This window comes from Poecilia formosa, unplaced genomic scaffold (genome assembly GCF_000485575.1).
Source record: "Poecilia formosa unplaced genomic scaffold, Poecilia_formosa-5.1.2 Scaffold1, whole genome shotgun sequence".
In the NCBI taxonomy this organism is placed as follows: Eukaryota; Metazoa; Chordata; class Actinopteri; order Cyprinodontiformes; family Poeciliidae; genus Poecilia; species Poecilia formosa.
In genome coordinates this window covers 5475515-5499486 of record NW_006799940.1, presented here as the reverse complement: position 1 = coordinate 5499486, position 23972 = coordinate 5475515, and the positions used below count along the sequence as shown (strand labels likewise).

The window sequence follows — 23972 nt, the reverse complement described above, 5'->3', positions numbered from 1 at the left end:
AAGTACTATGTTCCAGGTATTTTATTTTGAAGAACCGAAACATTAAGTACATATCCGTGTTGCGGCTGCCTTGACAGTATCCCTAGCTGATTGGGAGGACAGGGAGAAATGGCTGATGCTATAGCTGATACGAGAAGGCTGTACACTAAGCCCCAAAACCTAAATGACGCGTATGGACCCCCGAGTAATTTTCTAGAGATTGATGTGAGCAATCCTGAGACTGTCGGGGTTGGGAGAGGCAGATATACGACGTACGAAGTCAGGCTGAAGGTGAGGCTGCATTAACAAGTGCTAGTGACGTTAGCTTGTTAGCTAGCTGCACAAGCTAGCTGACCTGGCTTTTCCTTTTAGTCAAAGTTATAAATAATTGACATCAGTGTTGTCATCGAGGAAAAATCGTGAATGTTTACACTTAGTTCAAAAGTAATTGCATACCTTGGTATTATTTTTGAATAAAAAGTGTTTGGTTGTTAGCAATATTTGTGTGGCTTCTGGGTTTATCAGATATTACCTTAATTACGCAATGCTAGGCACTGTTAGCTAGGGTTAGCGTACATCCGAAGTTTTAAAAAATATTTTAAAATATAAGCAAGATTGGACAATATGAAAACTGAAATGAAACCTGAATTCGCTCGTCTGCAGAGGGAAGCTCATAAAGCACCGATCTAAAAATAAAACTAGTCAAAGAAAAACACAGAGTCTTAGATCTGGAGCTTCTAGAAACTGATTTTACACGTTCTCTTCATTAAAACAGTTAATAGTTAAGTTAATATTTCAGTTTCATTTATAGAAACATTCTACCTACTCAGATAGTGAAGTGAAATGTTTGCTTTTGTTCAATTTCTCTAGAGTTCAGCGCTGTTATTCTTAACACAAGGTTTATATCTGTAATTAGTAGCAGTAAAATAATGTTTTGAAATAAAAAAACACCGCCACAAAATCTCATCATAAACTTGACTCGTGCTTGAGTGGAACTCAAGGCACACCCCATGATGACTGCAATAAATAGATAACAATTATAGTCGCACTAAGTGGTCTACGTGACTGATGTTCAGTTTGAATACCCTTAAAAGTATTTCATGAAAAAGACTCGGCACATCATTTCTCTGCCTAGGTCTAACTAATTAAGTATTACACAAAGTCTTGGACAGATTAGGTAACAAACACATTCGTCCAAGTGATTAGCACTTTGCAGTGCTAATCACTATTGAATTTGGTGGCTTTGATTGGTGAAGTCAGTTCCTCTTGCGCTTACAAACAGGATGCAGCTTGCTGACAGATTCTCCACTTTTTTCCATACCTCCTACTACGCATTTCCTTCCTGCAACTCCGTTGTCAAACTTGCGGAGAAGTTCTTTCCTTCCATTTGTCTTCATTTGTTTTACAAATGCGATATTCAGAAATTTTATGGTAGCCCTTTGCGCTAAGGGAAATACTACATGGTGAAGTTAGGACGTTGATCACAGAAAACATACAATTCAAAGGCGTGGACTAATTGGTTTGAGATGACGTCAAAGCAAAAGCAGCATACCATGTTTAAATGCACATGTCGAACTGTGAAGAAGTTGGGCCACAGGAGGAAATAAAGCATTCTATGCCTCGTCTGTCTCCTATGAAGTGGAAAATAGGCTAAAACTGAAAATTGGTCCTATCGCTATTATGTCAAATGGACCTAATTCTCTCAACAATGTTTCTGACACATTTTTGAAACTATGCTAGAAATGCCTAAGGCAGTTCTAAGGGAAATTCATCTTTTAAAAAATGTTCCTGCGAAACGTTGACTGCAAATGTGGTGACCTCCTGGTGACCCAGACCAAAGCAGTCCACACTAGTTGGAGTCGGTTGGCTTTTGACCTATGGCGATGATGGTGGATTTTACATAAAATCAAGACAATTATGGCCAACTCTGACCATCTTCTTCATGGGACTGTCTGACTACAGCAGTGTGTTTTTTGTCAGACACTCTGAGGCTTCTCCAAAGCCTCTGCTATTACTGTAGCAGTAATACAGACTGCTACAGGAGATCTTTCCTGCCCTCATCCATCACCATCTACTTTAATGGTTTGATGATTAACAGAAATGAGCAATGAGGAAAATGAGGGCAGCAACCTACATTGCGATGGCAACAGCATATCCTAAAAGTTCTAGCCCTGGACTAAGTGGTGTCAAAAATGACAGACATTGTGCTTTTGTTAAAATCTTCAGCAGAAACGACTCTGAAAAAAGCTTCTTTTTTTTTTTCTCAACTGCTTATCCAAATTTTAAAATTAAATAGCCTGTTTTAATTTAATGTAGGCTACAGGCCTCGTTAAACTTTACTAAGACAAATATTTATGTCTGAGAGACAAAATACGACTGTTTCAGCTATTAAACCATTTTCTGCAAATGAAAGACATTTCTTGTTGCTGATTTGCGTTTAATCTTGACGGTTTCACATTTCATATTTTTATTTTTTTTTTACTGCTAGTGTAAAACTCTTTGGCAGTCACAAGACTCGTCTGATTGCCTCATCTTTTATCTCTAGCTTGTCATTTCAGTTGACTGACACCCCTGTAGTTAGTGACCTGAAGCGTTTAGATTGGCTACCAGCCTTCAACTGTTTTATAGCTTCCACTGTTTCTTAAAGAAATGAATTTAAGGGGATGGAAGCTGTCTGCAGGCATTAGCCTCCAATATAAGGCTACTGTACTTGATTAGCGTGTTATAATTAGCATATGCGTGTAATCAGCATTATTGTGCACCTCATAGCCCTGTGTGACCCTCCTTTGCATAAAACCACAGAAGAAGCGGCGCATCTCTCACTTTTCAATAAACGTGGTGTCAACTTAGCTTTGCTTCTCTCCTTCTCCTTTCTTTAGCTTTCTTTGGAGACACTTTCACTCCATCTCCAGCATTTTAAGAGCGTTAGCCACAATGCCCTAGCCAGGAATGCATAGTATTTCTTTTGTACTTTCTTGCTTCTTTACTTTCTTCCATTTTTCGTCTGATTTCTTTTAGACTACCACAGCAGCAGCATCCTCTGCTAGGATATACAGTTTCTTCTATTAACTGTTTTTCCTGTTCTCACCACTGTCCTGATAGTCACCCCGAAATTGAGAGAGTCCTTGTGGCCGCACTGACAGAGTCTTGCTTAATCCCCTCATTGAGAAAAGAGAAGAATGAAACGGGCCATGGTCTGGGGATGTGGGGGAGCTGGAGCTTTTACTCCCCATCCTCACCCCCTACCCATGGGAGGGCAGAAAGCCACCCCTCTCCAGCAGCCTTCATCTCATCCGCTCCTATCCCGTTCCTCTCCCAGCTGTGTGCAGTCATTTGCCTATTTAATTGCATGGTTACTGTTGTTTGGAGTAATAATGTAAACATCAAAAATAACCAGGCATGTACGACTTTCTCACGGTGTGATGCAGTCGAATAGAAGGACTGTAGTGTTGTAGGAACTACTCGGTAAAGGATGTAGTATAAACAAACGTTTTAGCAAAAAATAAACATTAGTTTCCTTCTGGTTATTACATAGAATAGACAACCTGTTGTGCTCTTTATAGCATAACACAAGTATAATAAGCTTAAATTAGCTCATATTTTCTCAGGTAGCTAGCCTTCAGTGGGCTGCTTAGCAAACAGCTGCTTGTAGCTTAACAGCTTTACTTGGACAATGGCGCTGCCACAGAAAAACACACACCTCATGACTGTGTTTTTTTGTTACTAGAAATATTTCCAAACAGATTAATTTCTTTGCAAGAGGAGAAAACGTGTAGTGGTCCTGTTTCAGCAAGCTGACTCGCAGTTCTCAGCAACGTGTTAAGAAGGGGCAGCTTGAGAAAACTCAGCCTGGTACTTTCTCTGGCATCTTTTTTTTTTTTTCCTCCATTTAAACTGTGGAAACAATCATAGTCAACATTTTATTGGTTTTGAAGCATTTTAAAACTTTGATAGTGGTAACTGACCCATGTCTGACAATAACTATCATTAAGCTGTCAGGTTTGTTTTGCATCTATGTAAAATATTGTCAGTTTGTCCTTTTGGCTTATATCTCGGTGTTTGGCTTGGGTTATCATGTGATTAGATGCATATTTGCAGTAACATTGAGGAATGTTGTTCAGCCACTTGTCTACTGATTTCAAACTGGTGATTTAAATCAACAAACCAGATCTTATTTTTTTTATTTTTTCCAGATAGGAAAGCAAAGTTACTTCTAGAAAATTACCTGTTTTCCTGAACTTTTCTAAACTTTTTAAACCATACATTTTCAGTCTCATGGAAAATTGAGAGCAGTTAAAAATAAAAAATAAAAAAATGGTACGAGTACACCTGGATTTTTTAAAAAATGTTTCAAATGTTAAATTGACATTTATTAATTATTATTATTTATTAAATATTTATTTTTTCTTCTTGTCACGGCATAGCAGTGAACTTAAACTACTACTCCAATTTCATCCACTTTTACATCTCATAATTTTAAATGAACTTTTCATAACGGTTCATGAGCAATAATATCTGTATTTTTGCCCCCAATTTTTGATGCCTGTAATGGAAAGAGTTACTCTGCTGAATTCTATGAATTCTGCCATGTTCTTCAGTGTTAATGGTGTCTTTTGGTTGCTGGCTCTCTGGAGGAGCTTCCCAAGCAACAGAGTGTATTTTTGTTTGGACCCACAGCAAACCGCAGGTTGGAGCTGGGATGTGGGTGTACGAAGCGGAGGAAGGGGTGATGGGTGTTACCAAAATTTCTTTTTTTTTTTTTTTAGTTGGTTCCCATCTCATCCATTCAGGGAAGCGGACTTTGGGATCTCACTTTGTTTATGGATAAGAGTACATAAAAGGGCTCTTATAGCTCTGTCTCTCACTCGGTCTTCTACCCCTCCTCTTCTCCCATAGCTTCTCCTCTCTCCTTCCCCCCCCTCTTTTTCATTTGAGTTCTGGGGTGGGGGCCTTTGGTCATTAATAAAATGGGGAGAGACAGGGAGTGTGTGTGTGCGGAGGAGGTGGAGGGGTGAGGGGGGGCTTGTCAGGCACAGTCAAGTGTAATCCAAAGTCTACAGCATCCTCTTCGACAACTATTTTAATGGAAATAGGGAACATATTGTATCAAGGCTACCATATCCTACTTGAAATGACAGTATCAAAAGTGGGAGTTGATACTATGGCAACAAAGCAGCTTTTTGCCAGATAGGCGAGTCGGAGAGAGGGTAGGCTGTCAGGCCACAGGGGCCGGCAAGCGAGGGAACGAGTGAGAGAGTACACGTAGCGACGAGAGCAAAAGACCCGTTGCCCCAACGCTTTTGTTCACAGCCTCTTTTTTTTTTTTCCCATTTTGGAATATGATGCAATGAGATGGTATTATGTTGCCATTTTTAATGCCATTATTCTGAAAGGGGGACTATATGGGAGGGGAGAAGAGGGGGGCGCACGGGGAAGGTTTAGGATGCGCACTTTCAAACTTGACTTAATCCATCCTGCTAAAAGCTAATGCATGGTGGCCTTGAACTGTTCTCTCTGGAGATGAGTGATCTTTGTCCACTCTCCCCCTTTCTTTCAGCGCCGCGCTGTTTTTTAAGGGTTCTGCCTCTTTTCAGGCCGGTTTCAATGAGCCCAAGGCATTGTGTCCCACACATTATGATTCACATGCTCTTCCTATGGAGCACAGATTGCACCTTGTACGCCCATAATTGAAAGTGAAGCTAGGAGATCTACTTTGACAGAGATACAGCTAGCTTTCTGCTTCTTTTTTTAGAACGCGCTCCTCTTATATATTTTGCTTTTAAATATGACCTCTCGTGTTTCTCTCTTTGGAAACGGCTGGTTTTCGTAGTTTCCTTTCCTTTTTTTTTTTCCTCTTTCCCTTGCAACTCGAAGAGGCCGAGTGTGATGTTTTACACGGTCACTGAAATGCTAAAACCTGAACGGCGGTGGGCTGGTTCCGTGTTCCGATCGGTACGGAGGCCAGTAAGTTGAGACAGCCGCGCTCTAACCTCTAACCAGCCGTGAAGAGAACAGAGGCCAGGGAAACCTGATCTTTGACTCTCGGCACTCTCACGCACCGCCTCTTTCTGAGCGTTTTGTGCAAGCAAGAGAAAAAGAGAGTGAGACCTCTCAGATTTCAGCTCTGTCGTTTTCATCCCTCCCCTTGTCCCGAAAGGCCAATCTCTTAATCACTGGGTTTGAGGGGGTGAGGGAACCGAAAGTCCAGGTGACTTCCGTAACTTCCACTTTCACAGCTGCCACCATTGTCTTGGCATGGGTTGGTTTCAGCTTCCTCACAAATAGGCTGCAAACCTTTGCATTTACATTGTCGACAAAGCCACTGGTCAAATCATGCACATCATCTCATGCATACTTTACAAATGTCAGTGTGCGCTTGTGTTTGGTCAAGTGTTTTCCTGTGTGCACATGATGGGATTAGAGTCACGGCGGTGGCAGATTACCTGTAACTGTGATCTGTTGTGGAGGGGATTAACTTCGTGGCACTCCACGCTGTGAAGTAACACGACGCAGCGGGGACGGACCACGGTGAGAGCAGTGCAGAGTTAATGCTAGAGCACTGGGGCGATAAAGCTATGATAATCCACTTCTCCTGTGACCTGAGAAGGAGGAGGAGGAGGAGGAGGAGGAGCGAGGCCCTCATTGATGGCTTTACCTGGAGAGAACTTGAAGTGAGAGGCAAGGCTTTTTGAGACGTGGGGAGTTTTAGAAAAACTCTGTGGGAAAGTGGGAGTGGCAGAGCTTTTAATCAGCATGTAGAAATGGTCTGCTTTATGCGACTGTCACTTTAACCTTTTTGCTTTACTGTACTCTTGGAAACCCTCTGGAGACACTGAGGATTCTAGGTCATTTACAGTTGAAACTCAAGAACTTGATGATTTTTTTTTAAAATGAGTAATCCAAAGAAAGTATCAAATATGGCTGGCATGCATTACCTTAAAGTGAAGTTTTGTGTGTGTAAATAAATAAGAACTGTCCTGAAACTCGGACATAGTACTGATGAACATATAGTGGATTGCAAAAGTGATTATAGCCATGGAACGTTTTCACATTATACCATACTGTAAGCATACAGTTTTTTTTTGTTTTTTTTTGTTATACACCAACAAGAAATGAGGCATAAATGAGAAATAAAAAAAAAAGAAACTTATTTGTTACAAATTAAAACTTTCTTTGAACTTATTTTCTCTGGTTGAAATTCAACTGGGCCAATCAGCAAACAGGAGGAGTTGTGAACAAGGATGCCAATTTTCAGCGCTGCTTTAGAATTGTAGTCTGCAATGACTGTGGTTGAGCAATGGCAGGGAATGAAGCCATTTGTTGGTCATGCTTCCAAATATTGAATCGACATGAACGGCACTTCTCTTCGCAGGATCAATCTGGTGCACGATGTGCGTCATGGCCAAATGTGAGCGATTAAATTTGAACTTCAACAGAGTTCTTGCCTTCAGGAAATGAGAACCAAGGGTCCTCACTCCTGACCAACTGTGCAAAGCAAAGCATAGAACGAGGGGCTGCTTTTTACCACTCCAAGTCTGGATTAAAGATTAAAAATTTCACAAAATGTCCGACAAGATTTACCATTAATGTGCCATTCAATTAGGTTTAATTTTCTTTATTAAAACTCCACAAGAGGAGTTTTACGTGACGCAAGGATGACTTATTTTGCAGATCGAGAGAAATAAGGAGCTAAAGTGCTAAAAGGAGAAACCATGAGTGCGAAAAGGCCACTTCTGCTCTGCCTCCTCCTCAATTAGTCTTGCACTGAGCAGATGCAGCTCCCAGCCTCTCCAGCTCCCTTGCTCTTCCTTTATGACCACATGTACCCTCTATTCCCTTTTGTTCAACCGTTAACTCTCCATCTCGCTTGCTGCACACAGTCACAGTTGCCTGCCCATCGATCAGGCTGCTGCTCGCGCTGCATTCATTCTGCACCTACTTGCTCAGTTGCTTCGCTTTTGTGATTCTCCCCTTTCCCCTGAATTCTGACCTTCTGTAAATGTGGCCTGCCCATGAAATGCTCATTCACTCCCTTCTTGTTTGTACATTGTCACAGGATGGCCATGTACCTCCAGGACTAGTGAAGAGCTTTGGCATTGTGCTGTAATTTGCTGTTTGCTTCACTACTCCTGTCAATGTCGAAACATCTCCCTCTTTTAATTCGAAATTCACTCTCAAGTGCTTGTCAACAGCAACTTTGAATTACGCGCACACGTGTGGATTCACATACATGAATACACACACACACAAACCCGGTATGCTTTCTGAGTGGAAAAAAGACCTTGGTGAGCAAAAGATTGTTGGAAATGTAAGTTGAACTTTTGTTTTCTGTTCCCCTTGAGTCCAGTTTAAATTTAGTTGAATTCATTCGTTTTTTTTTTCCTACTTCTTTTTGTCCTTACCCAGCCATGTTTTTCTCCCAATCATGCCATTGCCCCCCAAAGTTCAACCCAACATTTCTGTTGTCTTTTTGTCTCGTCTAGTGTTCTCTACCCAGGCCTACCTTGCTAGTGTCTTTTACCCTAAATTAATTTAGGCTAATTATAGTTTAATCAATAAGGGCTGTCTTGCCGTCACTAGATATTCGTAACTACGGACTAAGCTGCATCCCATTTACCTTTCCCTTTTTTAAAAATTGAATCTGTGAATGATTAGAAATTAAAGATGTTCCACTTGTAAAATGGAAAGTAAGAAGTTGCGCTAAATGACCTTGATCTTTACACTTAGCTAAACAAGCCACTAAGGAATTACGTATAATGTAGCAACACATCAACTGCTCATTTAATGAGGATCCAAACAAATGTTACTATTGCAGCCTTCTATATGTGTAGTCTTAGGGTAGCCATATTGGATTTTGAGGTTAAGTTGGCAAAAAGCGTCCCACTTTTAAAGTTGAATTCCTACATCAGGAAGCCTTCTAAGGAAACGGGTATCGGAATAAGTGTTTTAAAATGTGACCGTTCTGCTTGTGTTTGTCCTCAGACCAACCTTCCCATCTTCAAGCTAAAGGAGTCCTGTGTGCGGAGACGATACAGCGACTTTGAGTGGCTCAGAGCGGAGCTGGAGAGAGAAAGCAAGGTAAGCTTTCCATACAAGTTCATCTTTACGGCTGTAGAGCCAACAGACTGTAATGTTGATCATACCTACCATGGAGGAGAATGAGAAAGAAAATGAGGTTTTGAACCCTTGAGTGGGTTTGATATTAAAAGTTTTAGGCTAGGTTCACACACTAGGTCTTGATGCTAAATTTCAATTTTGTGCTGCAATTAGGGTTTTAAAAAAAACACCTAATTAAACGCCACCACCTCAAAGCGACCCGCACGTGTGGAAGAAGAATGTTGACGTCACATATTGCAGTGATGGGATTGTGACTTGATCCGCTACAGTGACTCAAACGTCTTTCACAATTTCATGAATGTGAATTTTGACCATTGTTAATATCTGAATTTAAGCCTCTGGCTTCGTATTCAACCTCTCATGTCAGTGCAACATGACCGTTCAAACTGCAGATGCTTTGAAAAAAAAATTGGACACGTATCAGATTTGGTTTCACCTTTGAAAGTGGCACAAATATGATTTTTTTTTTTTCGGGGAGTGAAAAGTCAGAATTTGGCCTTGTAGACTGTGTGAAAAAATAAAATAAAACCAGTCTGGGTCACAATCAGCTACTTTGTGAACTTAGCTTTAGATTGAGGACTCGGAAAAGTTCTTATAAGCATATTGAATCGGATCATGCTGTCTTGGACTCATTAATTTAAAGCATTGAACTGATGGAGCCTTGTGTAACTGTTTTAACTCTGGCTGTTTTTTAAAAAAATTTTTTTTAAGGTGGTCGTACCACCTCTCCCTGGAAAAGCTCTTTTCAGGCAGCTTCCATTCAGAGGAGACGATGGCATATTTGATGACTCTTTCATCGAGGAGCGGAGGCAGGGTCTGGAGCAGTTTCTCAACAAGTAAGTCTGTCCATATCTCTTAAGTCTTCATTTTTCTCTTTTTTTTTTTTCTTAATCTTGCTTTGAAGTTAAAATGATTTAGTCTTCACAAGTTGTTCTGTGCAGCTGCAGTTATTTGCAGCTCCTTCCTGAGCTGAGGTGGTACTTGAACTTTGCAGAACAATGAAACATTTTGTGTGATAACTACATGCAACTTTTTCACTTCTCTTCATATTGTTAACAAACTGAACCCTTGGAGACAGGTTGGCCTTTTTCCCGCTATCCTTCTTAATTCTCTTATAATTATCTTGCGAAGGACAAGAAAACCAAAAGAGGACTTGCGTGTGCACCCCCACAACATCATTTTTTTTTCTTCACACATTTGTTTTGTTGTTGATGTGTAATTTATGTTAATTGCAGCTCAAATTACAGCGCGTGGTTCCCCGGGATGGTGTGTACACCTCTGCTTATTTTTGATCCAGCATGTCCTCGTTTTCAGACGCCGAACAATAAAAGTTACAGTGTGATTGTAATCATTTGCCGTGATAGCAGACTTGGCCATTATCTTTGTTTCATGTGCAAATGCACCAGTGTTTCCTGTCGGAATATTAAGCTCGTAAAGACAGTTGAGAAAATTAGAAACCACAAATATGTTAAAGTAGAGGAAGATGATTTGGTAATTAGGATTTATACCCCTCCATCCTCCCGTCTTTGCTTCCTGTAAATGAAGCACTGCTGTTGATCATATTATTGTTCAGATGTATTACTGGCCAACATTGTTCAGTCTGTGATTGAGAGCATTGTGAAGAGTAATTCTTTTGAAATGCTAAAGATGATTGTTGCCGTGGAACAAGTAAGAGGGAGGAGAGAGGAGAACGATCACTTTTTGATTACGCCAGTTAAACATAATTTATACTTCAGGTAAGAGAGAAGAGCTCGAATCTCCCCTTTGAAAAGGCTTTTACGTTTAACATCCTCGTTGCTCTTGTCCTCTGGGCCAATGTTTCCATATTCACTAAGCAGAATCCGTTCAGGCAAGATCGGTTTTTTACTTTTTTTTTTTCTTTTTTTTTTTTTTTTTTAATTCCTTCCCAGTCATTTCTCTGGTACTTGACCTGAAAATCGTTCTGTGCCGTTTCATCTCTCTGCAAATGTTTCCCCATCAGGGGTTAAGATGAGTCCATGTGTGCAATGTTATCGTGTTGATCTGCTCCGAGTGATTTAGCATTTTAAAGAATGTCATGTTTAAGGGTCTCAGGTGCACTGGTCCGTTCTCGTTATGCTGCTGTGCGTCATCTCAGCGGGCCTTCAAGGAAACCTGATGTCAGATTGGCTCTTAAAAAGGAAATGGCATTAAAAACAAGAATTTATAGCAAACCGGTTGTAATAATTGCTGACTTTGATTTGAATTCTCTGCTTTTGATTGTCTTTCAATCAAAAGCAAACAAAACAAACGTTTTTGTTTGTAATTTGAGCAGACAAATAAATGACATTTATTTGGGTGAACATTTGCAGTGAACTAAATTCTTAATGGAGATCTTGGAGATTATTCCTTGTTTTATTTTTTATTTTTAGAAATGTAATTTCTTTACATTGGCACTTGCATGATTCTGTCTAGAGTGAAATGTTGTGAAACGGGTAAAGGAGTTGCGTTAAATTTTAATTTCTTCCAGTCAAGTTCTCTTTCTCCTTAGCTGAGGTTGGAAGCTTCAGATGTCGCAATACAATGAAAATCACATTTTCTGGAACATGTATCACTTGCATTACATTTGCGATAAGCCGCTGTCAAAATAAGAAAATAAACACTTGACTCGACTTTTTAATTACTTTTTAAAATGGAATTAGTTACTTTTAGTTTACCTTTTCAATGATATTCTAATTTGTGATGCACCTTTATTTTGTTACCGGTGTTGAAGTGGAAATTACGTTGACCAATTTAATGAGAGGTATTTCGAAAACTGTTTGGCTTGTAAAATACTGTTCATTGTAAAAAAATATATATATATAAATGGTGTCACCCAGCGTATGCATCTTTTTTCTTTTCTTGCTGAAATTTTTCATCAGCTACATAAATCATAAAGTGCATCTGACCATCGAGTTCCAGTGAATTACATGGCCTTGACCCTACCAAATTCATTATTTCACCTTAAATAGATTTTCCTGACTATTTTTTTTTCTTTTTGCAAACGATGCACAAACAACAAGCTTTTTATCAGTGCCATTCAAATGATTCCTAATTATTTTCATTCTCGACCAGTTCAGTCTCCTATAACTGTGCCCTTCTCTCAATGGGAGTAAAACGATCTCTCTTGCGATTCTTTTCAGAGTGGCCGGACACCCTCTAGCTCAGAACGAACGCTGCCTACACATGTTTCTACAGGACGAGTTTGTGGACAAGAACTACACCCCATCCAAAATCAGACAAGCCTGAGAGAAAATTAAATAAATCATGGCTCTGCTTGGCCCTACAACCAAAAGCTTCTCTTCACTGCTCCAAATGTCTCTCAAACTTTTTGGCGACGCTTTCTTCTTTCCTACAATGTCTAAGATATTATTTCTTGCCTATGTAAGTTTAATTGCTAATCACTGATTAATGTCTGTTTTGACCTTCCAAATGAAGTCAAGAATGTTCTATACACAGCTGTGGTCTAAAGTGATTCACGGATATTTTTTCTTCATGTCTAAAGATGCCACTAACAAAAATATATTATATATTTATCATTTAGCCTTGTCCTGAATATATTCCTTCATATGTTACTGTTGAATGAAACTTCTTTGTATGCAACACTCGTGTAATGTCCCACACCATCCTCCATCAACGACTGGCTCATTGCTCTCCATAACCAGCACACACACACACACACACACGCTCGCACATATTCGACGGACCTCGACTTTCAAGCCACACTTAGTTGTTGTCTTAAAAAGGATGCATGTGTGTGTCTGTGCGCATCGTGTCCACCAGCACCAACCCGATGATCACCATGTTTTTTCTAGCATGCAGTTTACACAGAGGGAGAACTGCAGTATTTCTACTGGCAATATGCATTTTGAGATTTGTATACTGCTGTGCCATTTTTGTTTATTTTGAAAAATTTTTCCAATAAAACAGGTGAAATGTCTCCGCGCCAAAGTGCATTTTGTCGTCCGAGCCACATCGTGCTTGCATGCAGTCGCACCAACCGTCAAATTGTATTATCGTTTAATAAATTAATCTTGATGCAATTTTGTTAAGAAGTGGTGGCTGTTCAAAGGGTTTTTATTGGAGAAGGAGAGGTACATTTTGTGTGAAGTGTTTGAATTGTCTGCTCAAATGATGCACAGCTGTTGCAAGGCTTTTTATTGTCAAATGATTTTAGTGTGCAGGTAAAATGGCTGTTAAATCAATACATGTTTATAATGTAATTCATAAATTCTACCAATTTGGCTGGATTCAAGTCTCAATAACGGAGCACTTATCCTCACCATGAACATCGTTTTACACTTTTATTGATTCTTACGAACCATTTTGACTAAGTTTAGACTTTAAGGAACTTTAAACACGCAATTCCAGTAACTTCTAAAATATCACTTATGTGCATATTGTAGGGCTTCATTATGGCTCACCTTTTTTTTTTTTCCCTCATGCTCAAAAATAAACATGCACCTCTAAAAATAGTTGTGCAATTCTCTTATGGCAAAGTTGCAGGAAAACTAAAGGATTTGATCAGCCATCAATAACTCTGAAATAATTCTGGCTTCATATTTCTCTTAAGTAGCAGAGTTTGTTTCCTAGTGTTTAAAATATCAATAAGGTTTAGATCTCAGACTTTCCAGAAACTTAATGTTGAGTCTTTTCTCTATTAAAAAAGAAAAACTTTTGGCACGTTTGCTAAACCCAAGTTTTAAGGTTGAAGAATTATGACCATTTGTTCTCTATGTTCGTTATTTCTCCCAGTGAAATATACCAGTACTAATGAAGCAATTCCTCAGCATGATACCACCATAGCCATGCCTGGAAGTTTCCACAGTGTTACTTGGCATGAAAGCCTCACCATTTCTTCACCAAACACTGGTTTTGTCTCATTTCACCAGAAAACCTTTGGCTTTCCCTTTGAGCAGCTACAAATTTTGCCTACGCCTTTAGTGAGGCTGCTTACACACATTTGGGCCTGTTTTACTCTTGCATTAGAAACATTTTGCATTCAATTCAAATTTATCAGCTCTTATTGACTCCAGAAGATTTTTTTTTTGTTTGCATAAATATTCAGGACAGATCTTGAAAGTTGATGAAATGCATTGATCTGTTGGTGTGTCGAGCAGTGTAATAGGATACTGAATTGTGACATGTCATTAAATGGATATGTCATGCATTGTTAGTTGTATGTTTTGTATCTTGGTCGTTTCAAGGGTCAAAATAATCAAGTGTAGGAGGAGCAACAAGACGAAAAAGCTTCAACTGCTGCTGTTTCCTGGTATCTGACGTATGAAACCAGCTGAGTTCAGTCTTCACCTCTTTTATTCTCTTTGTTACAACTCTAAATAGTTATAACTCAGGATATTTACAGCAAACTCAAAAGAACACAGGCCACAAAAGAACATTTCCAAGTGCTGAATATTATTTTATCCAATGTTAGTGTCTGTCGTCACAAAATCAACCTAAAGACATTTTTGAAATGCTGCTGCGTCTGAAAGCAGGACACACCGACGGATGGGACAGCAGCCTCTGCAATGACTTCCTCGAATAATTTTACAGCAACAGTTTTCACGTCAAAGTCTATTTTCTTCGTCGTTGCCCCCTTTTTGTGCATTTGGTTTCAGCACTGGATTGTGGAACAGCGACCCGGGGCCCTCTCACTGTTGGGGCATCTTTTTGGTTTCCTCCACTGGGACTGAACACAGCAATTACAAGATTAAATTGGTCATCAAGCTCATTGGTCTCAAAGACACTCGAAAGACATCGTAATGTACAGCATTTCTGTTTAAAAATGGACTTGGCAGGCGCTCTTTTAGAGTCTTAAGGCGACATTTAAATACTGTAAACTGCAATTTTCTGAGCCTAATCCTTAACTAGTGCAACTGTTAATAGGCGATCCGACTGTGTTGGGAGTCTTTACTTCAGTGTGGAGCCTACAGGCCTAAAAAGACTTTGTGCTCCGTGAAAACTTCAACCCGCGTCTGCTGCACCTACGTTGAGTTGACCTTCTGTCCAGACCTGGGTGGATGTCTTAGTCCTTTTTCACGCCTCTGGACAGTCAGATAGTTCATATATCACTTGATTTGTACATGTCGGACAGAAGCCTTGTGATGGGAACGTTCCCGATGGTCTTTTTGAAGAACACTTCCTCTATGGTGGAGGGGCTGACGGAGCGGAGTGCCGGGAGGAGCAGCAGAAGCTTCCCGAAGCGGCAGGGCTGAGTTGGGTACCTGAAATGGAGAAAAGGGTTCTAAAACCACCTTTTATACATGTTCTGTTTAGTATAACACTAAGAAAGAACAACCAGTTAAGACCAAGATGCATCAGGTTGAAGTTAATTCTGCATAATACAAGTAATGACAGACAGGCTCGGATGGATTAGATTCTAACCTGTGGTGATCTGTGAAGGCAGAACAGCTGTATTTATAGCTTGTGGAAATGTAGAACAAGAAGAAGTAATATTATTGCACTCTACAAATGGGTGACCAGACAGTCTGTCTATGAAAATCTCACCTGCAGTTTGCTACAAGATAACAAGGGGAGAAAGGCGTATGTGGACAAAGGCGTTGTGGTCAAATTAAACCATTTAGGTCAACATATAAAATGCTTTTGTGGTGGGAAAAATGGGACTGCAAATTATTCTGAACACATCAACCACACTGAGATTTGGTGGTGGCGGCATCATACTGAGGAATCCTTCAGAAAAAAGCAGGGAAGCTGGATGGATCTAAATACACAGCGATCCACATTAAATAAAACAGGTTGAGGCTGCTCTGACTTCACACTGAGGTCAGAGTTCACTTCCCATCAAGACAGCGATCCTAAGCAGACAGCCAAAGCTTCAAGGGAATTGTTGAGGTCAGCATGTATTCATGTTTTAGGATAATGAATCAAAATATGAAGAGATACTGTATTTTATTTTGTTTTATTTTTTGCAGGTTCTCCATCCAAATGAACTGAGGTTGAGTTTCTGTTTCAGGGGTCTGTGACCTGCGGCATCAGAGCCACAACTGACTCTTTGGACGCTCTGCAATGGCTCTCAGCAACCTATGCTAAAAATGACGGAGAGCAGACTAAGGTTTTTAAAAATAGATATGATCGCAAATGAATTTTTAAGCAGTTTTCCAGTTTTGTTTTAAAATAATTGCATTGGGTTAATAAAATAGAATGACACTAAAAGTACTAAAAGTACTAATTTTTAGGTCTATTTTTCTTGTCATTAGTTTTTTTCCACAAATATCACCATCCATCAGAAGGAAATATTTTTGCAATGTAATGTCTGTCTCTTTTTCACATACCTGGTGTGGATGTAGCTGTTGAGTGTGAGCTGTGCTTCATCTTGTAGTGCAGCAATGGCGCTGGCATTGCGGAAACTCCTTAATTCAGTGCTGCCTTGGGTAGGAACTGTAAACATAGTCTGTTTAGGTTCATGGAACGGATTAAGCTGAGGTCGCTCAAGATTGAGCCAACCCCTTTGATTTTGTCTGATAGTTTCAGGTAGCAACTTGTAGTATTTTTTATTTATTTATTTTTTTTAGGAAGCTGACAACTACACACCTGCTTTGAACGTCACGATGCATTTTAAACACGCGAACTCCGTCGCGTCCAGCCGCATCTGTCGGAATCTGGTCACCACCTCCTGAAGTGCCTGGATCTCAGACATGATCTTGTTCATCCGCTGAGATTCTGTGTTTTCTGTGTTCATCCCTGTTGATGGAAATGAGAGACAAGTGTGTCGCCATGTGGGAAAAGAATGCAGCACCAAGCAGTCGCACACTGTCTGCTCATAGAAGGATTTTAGGATTTTACGTACCAGAGACAGCAAGGAGAGTCGTGGAGTCCACAGGAATTGCCCACTGAGCGATGCCCAGAACAAACAGCTCCCTCCAGGCGTCCTCCAACAGGATCAGCTGGAAAATGATTGGTTTGTTTAAGCCAGCATGAATATTTGTCCATTTTTGACATTTTTTATTAGATTGTGCTTCTATTTTTTTTACCTAAAAAAAAAAAAAAAAAAAAAAAAAAAAAAAAAGCTTTTGACTGTTGGTGTTTCTCTAACTCACCGGATACATTCAGTTACATTTTTGTGACATCATTATGGCTTCAAAACACTTTCTGAGCTTACTCATGTAGCTGAGGAACTGTGATATAATCGAAGTAAATAAATAAATAAATGAGAACAAATGATGTGTGAATTGACAGAGCATAATGTCAGCCCACAGACACTGAAGAGATTAACTGCAGGAGCTTCACCACACCACACCGCTGAGGGCTCAACAGCATCCATCAGCTACTTTACACAGCCTTAATACACACACACAGCACTGTGAAATTTAGTCAATTTGAGTATTTGGACCATATTATCCTGTTTTGGCATTATCTGGTACAGCAAATCGAATGGTGACAATTATCTTTTAGCTTTTTTTTTTTTTTTAAAGAACATTATTAGTATTATTTGTCCAATAACTGGCCTCAGATAGATATTCTACTAAGAATGCTAAAACCTTACTTTTGATTTCTTAAACATTCACATTTGATGTTTGTTAACTGTTTTTGGAGCAAGAGAACTGTAGTTGATTAATAATAATAATAATAATAATAATAATAATAATGATAATAATAATAATAATAAAAGTCTTGCTTAATAATTTTGTATTTTTGCTTCTGCCTCTAGTATATACATGTGACTTTCTGCTGTTTGTTCCTCTCTGTTCCAGTGTTTGCTCTTTGGTTGCTTTCTCCAACTTCATAAGACAACCTGTGATTCTTACGGCCTTTAGTTGCTGCCTTACTAACTTAGTTCTTCCATTATTTATTGTTTTGGTAATATTGCGAAAAAGAAACGATAGATTCTAAAGGCGTACATTGTGAGGTGTTGAATTATATAGCCAAATAGATATATAACATTCAAATTACACCCCTATAAACGTTAAATGCTTAATCTTTTCACGTGTTCTTACTTAGATTTTGGGTTTATAGAGACAAAATTCGATGCAGGTCACGAATTTAAAGTTTACCTGATCAGACAGAGGCAGGGTGGAGAATGCGGGGACGCTTTTGGCCCACTTGATGCTCATGAAGAGGAGGCGCGCTGCGGACTCGCACACGGACTCCGTGGCCACCTCGTATAAATACATGGGGGTGCCACTGACTTCATGGGGATACTGCAGGACGCGAGACATAAAAACAAACAAACAAAAAAACAAACAAACACGTGTCAAAAGCCTTAGTGAATCACAGTTTAGAGAACAGCGAGCTGCAAAGATCAAATTCCAAGCACCGGCACGTGATTTTATAATCATTAGTGTTTCTTGTGCTGGACTGGGAGAGAAAAATCTAATTGGCGGATTTGTGCTTCTTACAGGATGCTAAATCGGGACAAGAATTTCAGCTTCTAACCTCTGTAGAAAAAAATAAAAATCTTATTTGGAGCAACTAAAACAGCATCATCAAACCTGAGTGTGTGTTCTTTTCAAGGGGTTTTCTAGGCTTTTTAAATCTCTTAATATTATTTCAGCTCATTTCTTTGATAAAGAAACATTAAAGTTTTAGTAAATAATAATAATAAAAGAAATAATAATATTCTAGAGTACATTTCAGAACATCGTACCTTGGGGGTGGGTTGTGCTAAACCCACGATCGCCTGTCTTTCTGGCGTGGTTGCTACTGAGCTCATCTCCAGGTTGTGGGGCTCCAGCTGCGTGACCGTGGTGAAGAAGGGAGGCCCGGGCAGCGAAGATCCCGGGAAGTGGGTCGAGGAGCCGTTCACCTCTTTGTGGCCCCGGAAATAAAGGGCGACTTGTTTGCGGATGGTGGACGTCCGGGGCCCCCTTTCATGCTGGACGGCTGCAAAAGTGGGACAGCGGACACACGGAGTTCAAGGAATGGTTTCTGAAAGAGCGAACTGCCTTCTTTTAAGAAAATCTAATCTGCAAATGTGGCTCTTTTTTTTACATAGGTGTAAAGTTAAAAACTAAAACAAAACAAATAATCAAGTTCCACTTGGGAGTCAGTGCATGGTCCAGGGCTGCATGTGGCTTTAAGCAGAATTTTATGTGGGGTGCCACTTCCTGTTAATGCCCATTACCCAACAGAGCCCATCATCAGAGTTTCAATGCACATTTGGTGGATTTAGAAAGACAGCTCAAGGTTTATATGGAAGTGTGCAATAATTGTTTTTAGTTTTATTTGCAAACAGTTGCAGTGTGCATAGAAGCGGTACGCCAGCTCAGGCACAAGCAGCAGAAAAGATTAAACGGTCGCTAAAAATGTTAACAGAGATGTAACTATTGAAATTGTCCATGCTCATTTGACACCAGTACATTTACCAAACTTTAAAAATTAGATTTTTTTTTAATTTATGCCATTTGAAATATTAAAATCTAAAAGCTGTTCTGAAAAAAGACTTCAAAGTTAGCAAAGTTAGAGAGGAAACAAACTTTGCACATAAGTGCATAAATAAAGTCTTATATTTGTATTAATAAAGAACATTCGCAAGACTGTCAAATACAAATGTGCAGGGAGGGGCACAGCCTCCCTTCATCCCCCATCGGATGCGCCAGTGAAACAAACAAGTCCAAGCAATTAACTTATATTGAAAGCTGCACCACGCTGCAACCAACGTTCCCTTGAAAACAAGCAAATAGCAGGTAATTATCAGCTTCTTTGCAGCTTTCATTAACAGCCTTAATAAACTTTTCCACCTCGGAACCAAACGCCACAGCATGGCGTGTCTATAGTCAGAGCCATAATTAAATCAAGCCCATTTACCGTCTTTATTCATGTTCACTTCCAGACACTTTTTCAAACGACACGCTCGGCATTGGTTCCTGTGAGTTTTGTCAACGGGACAGCCACCCTGCACAGAGACAACAAGGAAAAGAGGGGCGGAAGGGGGCGCGGGAGGGAAGAAGAAAACAAGAAAAAAAGAGGGTTAAAACGAAATCCTCCTGCTATTATCCTCCTGGGAGGCAAATCTCCAGGTAAAAGATCGCGCTATTATCTTGCAGTTATGGACCCCGCTCCCCTGCGGCTCTAGTGCGGCCTCATCCCACATGGATAAGTACTCGATCCCGCCCTCTGCCGCCTTAAATCCTCGACTGGGAATCATCACATTAGATTGGATTACACCTGATATATTAGAGCTGCGCTGTGTTTAGGCCAGTACTTAATGGTGCAGGCATGACACAATTAGGCTCATCAAGGAAGATTTAACACAGCGACCAAAAAAAAAAAAAAAAAGGGAGTGAGACACAGAAAGCTCCGTACGTAATATGAGCATTCAGTGCTCATATTTTTTTTTTTCTAAAAGGAACCAGTATTCATGTATATCAGTATTCATGTTTGGAGAAAAAGTTGCATAACAATTTATTGCAATAGAAAAAATATGTACAACCGCTGCCGCGAGTCCGTATTTTTCTTTCTTGCATGGAAAAAAAAAATCCAATCAACTATTCAAATAGTTTGAATAGCACACACTGTTTGAAATTAGCAACTCAAGCTATTCTGAGAACTTCCCCTCACCTCCCCTACTCACCTGTGAGCCCGACTTGCACACATAGGTTCGGTTCCTCCGGATGCTCCTCTTGAAGAATCCCGAACAGCCGTCGCATGCGTAAACACCGTAGTGTTTTCCTGAGCTGCGATCGCCGCACACTTTGCATGGGATGTCCAGAATCCGACCTTGGAGATGCCAGAATGTCAGTTGGACAGCATTCAAAATCGAGATTCAGTCAAGACCGAAGTAAATGAATGAAATATGGTGGCAAATCGTGGTGGTTTATCCACGCTTTTGAGTTTGTACAGTAATATGATTCAAACTTGCACGATCTGCGGTGACATTAACTTTGTAAATGACTCTGGAGCAACGGATAAATTGTCGAGCGAAAGATTTATTTTTCGGGCAAACATGGACGCACGGCCCTTTCTTCACCCAACCATGACCATGGGAATTCACTGGAGCATATTTCGGGAATAAAGTCCGGTGGGAAGCGTCATATCTGAGCTCCCTAAGACAATAGCTCGAGGGCGCACAATGGAGACATTAGGGGAAAGTGTTAACTTAATGATTTTCCCCCATTGAACCTCGTCTGACTGCCTGGATCTCGACAAGCTGCCAACTCCACTTCATAATGGGACTCGACAGCTGCTTTATCCCGCAGGTCTATAGGCCCCAGGATTAGGGAGTGACACTGCACTGCGAGAATAATGCGCACCAACTCGTTTCACCAACTCAAATGAAGTGTATGTAAATCGAGCCCAGTGTAGATAAAAAAAAATTTGATTTTTTTTTTTGGTGAAGATTTTGTATTCAAATCTGTTGAAAAAGAACTATATTTGTATGCATATGAGGGAGCTTCCCCCTACCCCCTCTCGCTCTGGAGGGAAAAGCCGACTATGTAATTACACTGACGTTTTGCCACCTGCTCATTGATTCACCAGTGACCCGTCAAAAAGGGTAGCATGGGAATAACTACTCGGCAGCAAAGACAATGACTTCAGGGGAGAGTTATACGACTTCAATTGGCTGTTTATTCAGAATCAGAAGGCCGTGGGGAATATTGGTCTATGGGACACAACCAACTTACCTTACAGCATATAGGAATGTGATTTTAAATGTTACATGAAAAGGATTCTTTAAAAAAAAATATATATATATATATGTAAAAATAGAGAAGCAAATTAGCATCTGGTTCTTACTTATCAAATGGTTCTTAAAATGTGCAAGAGGAAAAAATGTGAATGAAAATATTATTGTTTTTCTTTGCATGCATTGGAGGGAAACTTGACTAAATGTTTGAATTTAATTAAATTCACTTTTTTTAAAACTACTTTAAAAAAAAGTCGTTAAAAATCGACGACAAATAATAAACAGCGGAATTTGATTGTCGATTTAAACGAATCGGTGACGAATTTTTGTTGTGGAAAGAAGGTTTAGTTTCCCACCGTGGGGGTCCAGTGCGGGTCCATTGTGCGCATTAATTGCCTGAAAATATATGGCATATTTTATTAACGTAATCACCATCATGACTGAGAGCTGCTAATAAAAAGGAGACTGTATTTCTAGACAATATGACATTTGGCGTAGTGAGGAGGAAGCGATTCCAAATTACATTTAAACACTAATTTAAAAACATGTTGAGTAGCTGCAGAAAGTTAAGTTTCTAATACAATCACAACATTTGGGGGAAAGGGAAACACCGAAGCAACAACTTAGCGTCACAGATTTTGATGTGATGAAGCCACAAACAACTAAATAAAAATAAATACCATTACATGTGAATTTGACAGAAAGTTGTTAAAATTTGTTGAGGAAATATATTTCATTTGGTGTTTCTAAAGATCAGACGTTTAATATTTGCACTTTTTTGGGGCCTTGTGCAGAGATGTTTAGAAAAGTTCCGGAGCGCAAAAAAAAGAAAAAAGAAAAAAAAAGAGACAAAGAACCGTAAATATACCGCTCTAATACAATCACAATATTTAAGGTTAAGTAACTGCAAAATATTAAAGTCGTTTTAGGACATTTTAAATGTATAAATTAGAGAATATAAGAAATTAGTTAAAGCAAAGTTAAGTCGGAGGATTTTTGATCAAAATTAAATACGTAGCAAAAATAAAGTTGCCTTAGTTTGTTGCGTTTTTATTTTAATTTAATTTAATTTAATTTTTTACGTCGGAAGAACTTACATGACACAGGCAACAAGTGTCATCGAGTGTGGTGCATAATCCTCCTTTGAATTATTTCTATCTTGGTCTATTTCTTTACGAAACACAAGAAGACACCTTGCGTGTGACAAACAACACATCTAAATAAAATAGATCACACATAACTATCTGAAAAAGACAAAATTATTGCTTAAAAGCTGTAAATTATACGCGCAAAAAAGTTTATTGCTTATTTTATTTTATTTTTTTCAATCAAGTCCGAGAAAGGCCTTGCTTAGACGGCTGAATATATTTGAGGAACATCGAGAAATGGATGAGAGAAACTTACTTGATTTGACGTTCAGAATATCCAAACAGCCACTTGTTGAACCGGCGGGTTTGCTCATCATGTATGTTCACGTCTTTCTACAGACTCTCAAGGAAAATGTTCCCCCTTATTTTTAAATATTTTACTTTAGGAGTACAACAAGAAAACTGTTGAAGTAGAAGCGGTGTGTTTTGCTCTTCAGCGGATAAAAAGTCCAGTTACCAACTTGTCTGAGTCGCAGGCTTCGTTTCAGAGCTCCAAATGAAAACTCAGCGCCCGAGTTTTATCTCGGCACCCTTTGCCTTCATTACAGCCGGACTGGAGCTCCGGCATGCAGGAGAGACGCAACCGGGTATCGGTGACAGGCAGCAGCGCTGCTCCGGCAGGTCGGTGCGCACCAACCCGGCGCGTAAAGTTGAATGTGTGCGAAGGAAAGAAACCACCGCCTGCGGAGGATCCGACGGGGCGCTGAAGCCGCTAGAGAAACGGATAAAAAAAAAAAAAAAAAAAAGGCAAATTTTGGGCTAAAATCAGGGGTGAAAATGTGTTAAACACACCGGGACACGACGTGACTTTGTGCTGCGAGTTCCCCTCGAATAAGCGTCGGTAATATTTATGAGAAGTGCCAGGGGGAGGCTGGAGGGTGGAGAGCTCCACTTCCTCCATCCACTTGGCTTTCTACGCTAAACTCCAACCTGACGTCACCGGGAGTGTGAGGGTGTTTGTGTGTGTGTGTGTGTTTGTTTACATGCGTGTGTGTGGAAAGGATAGGGATGCAAAGTTCCATGGCTGAAAAGACGCCGCATAAGTTTTTTTTTTTCAAATACTTTTATGAGACATGTTAGTATTTTTCTTGTAGAAGTTCTAAATTAATACAAAAATTACACTTTTCGAAATAACAAGAGTATATATA

The 23972-nt window shown here is 39.8% G+C and overlaps 2 protein-coding genes across 3 annotated transcripts; one reads left to right on the top strand and one right to left on the bottom strand.

The window, feature by feature from the left end:
* The first annotated feature begins 62 nt into the window (after positions 1-62).
* Positions 63-13033, top strand: snx3 (sorting nexin 3). 2 transcript variants are annotated; one of them, XM_007546890.2, is made up of 4 exons: positions 63-270; positions 8962-9057; positions 9808-9932; positions 12237-13033. In XM_007546890.2, the coding sequence occupies exons 1-4, from the start codon at positions 109-111 to the stop codon at positions 12340-12342; spliced, it is 489 nt and encodes a 162-aa protein (XP_007546952.1). In that variant the 5' UTR covers positions 63-108; the 3' UTR covers positions 12343-13033. The 2 variants fall into 2 exon arrangements, with proteins under 2 accessions (XP_007546952.1, XP_016524769.1); XM_016669283.1 differs by lacking the exon at positions 63-270 and adding an exon at positions 8054-8287.
* Positions 13034-14391: 1358 nt separating this feature from the next.
* On the bottom strand, positions 14392-23741 carry nr2e1 (nuclear receptor subfamily 2, group E, member 1). Its single transcript, XM_007546878.2, has 9 exons — positions 23081-23741; positions 20624-20769; positions 19858-19945; positions 18698-18933; positions 18105-18251; positions 16901-16997; positions 16645-16794; positions 16386-16491; positions 14392-15317 (listed from the first exon to the last, which is right to left on the bottom strand). The coding sequence occupies exons 1-9, from the start codon at positions 23139-23141 to the stop codon at positions 15155-15157; spliced, it is 1194 nt and encodes a 397-aa protein (XP_007546940.1). The 5' UTR covers positions 23142-23741; the 3' UTR covers positions 14392-15154.
* Positions 23742-23972: the final 231 nt, after the last annotated feature.

Bases quoted from the DNA above. Each gene is read 5' to 3' on its own strand.
- snx3 (XM_007546890.2), top strand. From the start codon at position 109: ATGGCTGATGCTATAGCTGATACGAGAAGGCTGTACACTAAGCCCCAA. The intron at 271-8,961 runs GTGAGGCTGCAT...GTTTGTCCTCAG, and splicing joins CGTACGAAGTCAGGCTGAAG to ACCAACCTTCCCATCTTCAA. The intron at 9,058-9,807 runs GTAAGCTTTCCA...ATTTTTTTTAAG, and splicing joins AGCTGGAGAGAGAAAGCAAG to GTGGTCGTACCACCTCTCCC.
- nr2e1 (XM_007546878.2), bottom strand. From the start codon at position 23,141: ATGATGAGCAAACCCGCCGGTTCAACAAGTGGCTGTTTGGATATTCTG. The intron at 18,252-18,697 runs GTACGATGTTCT...CGCGTCCTGCAG, and splicing joins TAGCACAACCCACCCCCAAG to TATCCCCATGAAGTCAGTGG. The intron at 15,318-16,385 runs GTATGTGAAAAA...TCTCCATTTCAG, and splicing joins AACAGCTACATCCACACCAG to GTACCCAACTCAGCCCTGCC.